This window comes from Chlamydotis macqueenii, chromosome 2 (genome assembly GCF_036417535.1).
Source record: "Chlamydotis macqueenii isolate bChlMac1 chromosome 2, bChlMac1.mat, whole genome shotgun sequence".
In the NCBI taxonomy this organism is placed as follows: domain Eukaryota; kingdom Metazoa; phylum Chordata; class Aves; order Otidiformes; family Otididae; genus Chlamydotis; species Chlamydotis macqueenii.
The window spans coordinates 126,677,437-126,683,617 of NC_141557.1; the positions used below are offsets into that span (position 1 = coordinate 126,677,437).

General features: G+C 47.8%; 1 protein-coding gene and 1 long non-coding RNA gene across 4 annotated transcripts in view; one reads left to right on the forward strand and one right to left on the reverse strand.

Moving 5' to 3' along the window:
• PDE7A (phosphodiesterase 7A) overlaps window positions 1-2,808 on the reverse strand; it is a 77,324-nt gene extending 74,516 nt beyond the window's left edge. For all 3 annotated transcript variants that reach the window (XM_086740884.1, XM_086740882.1, XM_086740886.1), the window contains exon 1: window positions 2,502-2,808. In XM_086740884.1, the coding sequence (XP_086597010.1) occupies window positions 2,502-2,639 (138 nt within the window). In that variant the 5' untranslated portion in view covers window positions 2,640-2,808. The remainder of the gene's footprint in view (window positions 1-2,501) is intronic.
• Window positions 2,809-3,242: 434 nt separating this feature from the next.
• LOC147601778 (uncharacterized) lies at window positions 3,243-5,723 on the forward strand. Its single transcript, XR_015257705.1, has 3 exons — window positions 3,243-3,463; window positions 3,885-3,978; window positions 4,763-5,723. It is a non-coding gene; the product is annotated as an uncharacterized LOC147601778 (long non-coding RNA).
• The last annotated feature ends 458 nt before the right edge of the window (window positions 5,724-6,181 follow it).

A 6,181-nucleotide genomic window follows, 5' to 3' on the forward strand; every position in this document is an offset into this window, starting at 1 on the left:
CACTTTATATAAAGAGATAAATATTTGCCTGCTTGGCACTGTCAGAATTGAATGCTATATTTAATGTAGCACACATTTGTCTCACTTTTGTTTCCCATTTAAAATACCACCTTGCTGAAAGGATAAGCCTAGAATGTCATGTGCCTAAATCCTTTCACTTTTAATCTGCAAGTGGGAATTCCGTTTTCAAGATCTTACATTTTCTAATACACATTTGGCAAATTGTCTTAACTATAAAATGCTGGCTACACATACTGGCTTCTTGAGTTTGCTAATACACATCTTCAGTTTTGCTCCTATTGCTCAAAGCTACCCCAAGCAGAAGACTGAAAATGACAGGCTGGTAAGGGTTCAGATCTCTTTGAACAGCAAAGGAACTGGAGTACTAAGAGTCTTCCAGGAGACTTGCAAGGTGAAGTTAAGTTTAGAAGCTACACAGAATCATTAATGTCACTGGTGATGCTTCTTAGTCCATCACTTACACCAGCCTGTGACTGCAGGTCTGGTAGACACTCACATCCTATTATCTGTAGGAGACACCAGGGAAAGAGAAAAAAAAAAATTGCAAAGATAGCAAAACATAGCTGTACTCCAATCAGCTGGCCAATATTAGCAAAGACTCCCTCACTGAAATATCCTAACTCCCTTTTATTAATGCATAAGCTTATTTATCTGATTTACTCCATGGAAATACCACCTGGTCAACCATACATACAGTTTTCACTTTTTTACAAGTTATTCAAGCTCCTCTCCCTGTAACTCACTCTAACATACCTGCAACATCCTGGTCAGAAAACAAAAGAATCAATTGAGAAGCTTGAAAGTTGGAAAAAAAAACCCAACAAACTTCAATGTCAATATCATATTTAATTTGATAAGCTTGTACAGACTTCATGCGTCACCTGCTCTGGAGACCACATAGAGAAGGCATAAATACATCACCTTGACCATTTTGCCTACTCCTTTTCCCAGAAGACCAAAAACGCTTTGAACTAGAGAGACTGTTCTCTCATCTGCACAGGACAAAAATGGGCTAAATTAGGCTGGACTTTCAAGACAACTTATACATACAGAAAATTCACCATCACCAAGTCAAACTTAGATCAAGCGGTACAAACAGAAAACATCCTAACCCAGTCGCTACATGGAAAACTAATTTGTTATAAAACCAAAGTTTTTGTCAATTTTTACTTTCATAAGTGGGGAAGGGTAGGCCATCAGCATACATTCAGCTTCATTTGCTTACTGATAATTATTTCCACATATATTCAAATTCCTGGTCATTAACACAGTATTTTGTTGATTCTTCCTTCCCAAGCACAGATATGCCTAATGCTCACACACACACAGAGCTTCACTGCTACCAAATCACGGACAAACCCAAAAGAGATGGGTAGGTCTGTATTTTCTATGTATGCAATTATGAAGCAGAGCAAGTCATTAAAAAGCAGAGCAAGACATCCCAAAAATGTAAACAACAAAAAATGACCACTACATGTGTAAAGAGTGAAGACAACATCTTCTGTAAGGACAACATACTTCAGAGCACTAGTTTCAAACTAGACATCATAGGAAATCCCTAGAATCCAAAACCAGCCGATTTTCCAACAAAACACATGCTTTCCACCATAATTCCAAATTTTCTCCAGAGGCTTCTGCCAGAATATAATTTTATCACTGTTTGGTGGGAAACCATACTAATGCATATTCAGAAATTCAGGGCAGTGTCCGCAAGAAAAAAACTCCCTTTTGTCCTGATAGTTATAATGACCCCTTTTGTAGTATTTCCAACACGATCAGATGAAACAAAATACAGTATAGTTCATCTTGTGACTGATGTAATGTGGGCAGGGAACAATACCGTAGAAATGAAAAACCCAAGGATCTTTGTCTCTCTGTAGACAGATTGCCAAGTCTTAATAGTTGGAGGAAGCAGCAGCTTAGCATCCCAAATAAAACACGGCAGTGCATGTTAGTTATTTCAGTAAAGTCATCGCAGCTTTTGGCAACCCCATAGGAAACTTAGACCCTTCAAAAAAAGCCCAAGCTAAAAAGCTAGAGAACAACCCTCGTTTAAAAATTGCAGAAGAAACAAATAATTCCCTGGCTCTGGAAATAAACATCAAGGAGTTCACCGCTCGCATTACAACCGATGTTAAAAAGATAACCTCGGCAATAACTAGCCATAAACCTATAAAATACTGTATTTTGTCGTCACCGACACCGGTATTTGGCAGCAGGCGGGGATGGCGCGATCGGCGGCCCTCCCAGGGGGACGGTGGTGGAGGGGCAGGTGGTCCAGGCCGCTCGCCCCTGCGGGCCGCAGCTCTCCGGCCGCCCGCCCCCGCCGCCCCTCTCCGGCAGCAGCCGCTCCCTGCCGACACTAAAGGCAGGCCCTGCCGCCCGGCAGCGGCACGGCGGGGACCGGCCGGACGCCGAACCGGCGTAGACCCCGTCACCGCGGAGAGGCGGGAGCCGGCGGGCCCGGCAACGGTGCCTACCTGCGAGAGCTGCCGGGGGTTGGGGCAGCCGAAGAGCGCGGAGCTGGAGCTGAAGCTGATGGCCCCTCTGCGGGTGAGGACGTGCTGCGGCACCGGCCGGTCCAGCGGCAGCACCGGCAGCTGGTAACATACTTCCATTGAAGAAGCCTCCGTGCGCCGACCCGCCGCAGGGCAGCGGCCTCGCCCGCCGCCGCACCTGCCCGCGCAGGGCTCGCCGCAGCGGGGCGGCGGCGGGGGGGAGCCCGCGGCAAAACCCCGCGGGGGCCCGGCGCCTCCTCACCGCCCCCGCACCCCCCGGGGGGCCGGAGCCGGGCCGCGCCGGGCCCCGGGCCTTTGTCCTCCGCCGCCAAAGCCTGGCGGGAACCGCCGGCGAGAGCAAGGGGGAGGCGGCGAAGCGGGACGCCTCTGTCAGCGCCCGAGGCGGCGAGTCCCGGCCCGGAGCCCCGCGACCGCCGCCGCTCCCTCGGCCTCGCTGCCGCCGGCGGGAGCCGCTGTCAGCCCCGCTGCCCGGTGCCGCGCATGGAGGCGAGGCCGGCCTGAGGGGGGCCGCTTTGGGTGAGACACACGCCGCGCTCGCCCCTATTGTCCGGCGCGGCCGGGAGGAGGAGGAGGAGGAGGGAGAAGAAGGAGGAGGAGGAGGAGGAGGGAGAAGAAGGAGGAGGAGGAGGAGGCGGAGGAGGAGGAGGCGGAGGAGGAGGAGGCGCCGCCGCCGCACGGCTCCGCCGGGGGGAAGGGGCCGGGCCCTCGGAGAGGGGACCCAGGGAGGAGGAGGGGGAGGAGAAGGGAGAGGAGGAGGAGAAGGAGAGGGAGGAGGAAGAGAAGGAGAGGGAGGAGGAGGGAGGAAGCCTTCGCCCCGCCCGCCCCCACTCGGAACAGCCCCGAGCGCACTGGCCCAGGAGGAGGCACAAGCCCGACGGACTGTGCGTGGGTCGCGCGACTGGCGACACGCAGAGCGTCATCACGTAACTACCCACTCTCCCCTTCCTCCCGCCCGTGCGCAGCAGGGTGGCTCGGCGGCGCCAGGGGGCCCCGCGCGCCGCGGCAGGCGCATGCGCCCTCCTTTTCGCGCCTTCGGTGGCGGCCGCGGCCGGCGGCGAGGCAGGGGCTGAGGCGGCGGGGGGTCGACGGACGGTTGGGCGGGTGGCCTACGCCCTGGCGGGCAGCGCTGCCCTCTTTCCGTTCTTTCCTTTCCTTTCCTTTCCTTTCCTTTCCTTTCCTTTCCTTGGCTGCCCGGCGGGCTGAGCACGTGCCGTGCCGGGCGCTGCTCGGGCGAGGCCTGAGGGGGCCGGGCCCGGGGGGCAGCAAGGGCGGTCGTGGCGGGGTGCGGGAGTCCACGTTTTCTGTCATCCCTCGGTCACCCCGCCCCCCCGGCCGTGCCCTCAGGAGCAGTAGCAGGGGGAGCCTCGCCGAGGAGGTAGCGATCTCGCAAGGGGGAGATCCAACTTTTCTGGCCGTTTCTGCGGGAGACGCGGCACCGGTCGGTATGGCCTGGCCTTGGGCGCTCGACCAGATCTGCTGCTCAAAAATCAAACGCGGAAAGACAATTTTGTTTAAAGTGCATTATCTAGCAAAAGCGCTACATGCAGGAGTTTGTATTTTAATTTGAATCCTTGCTGTTCATTTTTTAGAGTGTGGAGGGGTGGGTTTTTGCGAGATGAAGAGGTAAAATCCTGTCATTTTAAGGTTGAAAAATAAGACTCCCGGCAAACTACACTGTTCCCAGAATTGGACTTTGAGGAAGAAATAATTCATTAGGTGTTCTGGTCCACAGCTAGTGCATCACACTAGTGGGGACACTTAGAACTAAACTTTGCTTGGTTTTTTAGGACTAGGCCTCTGTTTTTTTCTCCCTGCAGCCTCTCTTATTCCAACCTTTCATCTCTTATTTCTCCATCACAAAAAAATCCTAAATATAGCATGATAGGTAAGGGAACGTTTCTGTTCTTTGAATAATATATGAAGTGCCTGTACCCACTTAAAAATCAGATTTTGAAAAATGATTCATATGATTTAACTTCGCATAATACATTGTTCTTCTAAGTGTTTGCTTGCTGCAGAAAGGTTTAGATTTCACATGATAACGGTTATTTATAGGCAATTACATGACTTTGGAGGAACCCACTTGGAAATAATAGTTGGTTTGTATGGAGGATTTTCATGCCTTTGAACTCGTTGTTGAAGCAAGAAGTTTTATAGATGTGGGCTGATGGCCATTCTGCTCTGAGCTGCGAAGTTTACAAATGCACCTTATTCTTTTGCAGAACTGCAAACATTGTCTCATGGATAGCCACAAGGCATATGGACACATAAGAGAGGACACTGGATCAACTGCCTCATCTTAAAAGCTTGTTTCAGCTGTTTTTCTCCAGTTTCATGAAATAAAAATGTCACAGACGTTCACAGTGCGATTGTATAATGTAGGCATGCAATAATTCGAAATATAATAAGCACATAATAATTCACAGTAAAATAACATACTTAGCCTTTTTTTCCTTAGTAATTAAAGTATGTCAAGTTTTCTTCTGCATTCTTTGACAGTTTACTCATATTTGGCCTGTTTCCATTAAATCAGCAGTGTATTTAAGTTACCAATAGAACTCTACCACTTTCGCTGGAGTCAGAAGTTCCCTCCTCATTCATTTTTCAAAATAACTTTTTTTTTTCTATAAGTAACAAATTAGTTTTCTGTACTCAAGTAAGATGGATTTTTACTCTAATTAAACTACAATTCAATTTATGAACAATATATCATGTTTTGTAGGGGAAAAAAAAGCGTATTCTTACTTTCCCTGAATATAGATAGTATATATTTCAATCCTACAAGGTCAAACTATAAATAAAGATTATTGATAATATGTTTTACTGTTCCTATCAGCTCTAGGTACTTTCCATCTGACTAGTTGAAACTAGTTCTTCGAGGTCATATTAGCACTCAGTCTGAGCCATTATATCCTTAAATAACATAATCAGCATTTTCCTTCACTAGTAATCAAATTATCTTTGATCTCTAATTAATGTTACATAAACACCTTTAAAGAATCTGAAATACATTCTTACAAAGTAAGCATAGATTTTTCAGGTGGTGGCTGATTCCGTAAGTGTTCTGCTTTCAGGACACAAATTTTATTTTTAATAAATGCAGAAGTTATTATCCAGATGATGATTTCCTGTATAACTTTGTGAGGATTAATCCTATCCCAGGATGGTAGACAAAGCCTTAGAATTATGGCATAGTAACGTATTTTCAGCCTAAATACATTCGTTACAAAAATAATAGATGTTCTATGTGATACCCTGCCTATTCTGTCTGCTCTCTCGTCTTGCTGCGAGTTAAGAGCTTGTAGCACGGGAAAGAGGTTTGTTTTTTATTTTCGTTATAGAGGTATAGCAACATTGAAGTGTTAATTCACAGCATTTTGTTTGAATTAAGTTGTTTTCCTTGTGAAGCATGGAGTTCTTTGAGCACCACGGTGCTTAAAAGCATCATGGCATCCTGAGGTGCCGTAGTTCATCTGCTGTAGTGGTTTAGCCCCAGTCACCACACAGTTTCTGGAAGAAGCATTACTGATGACTGGATTTATCACAAAGAAGGGGCACTCACGTGAAGCCAGAGAGATGGAAGATCACAAAATTCGAGTTAGTTTAGTTCCCTGGTTACTATGAAAAAAGGATGAAATCAC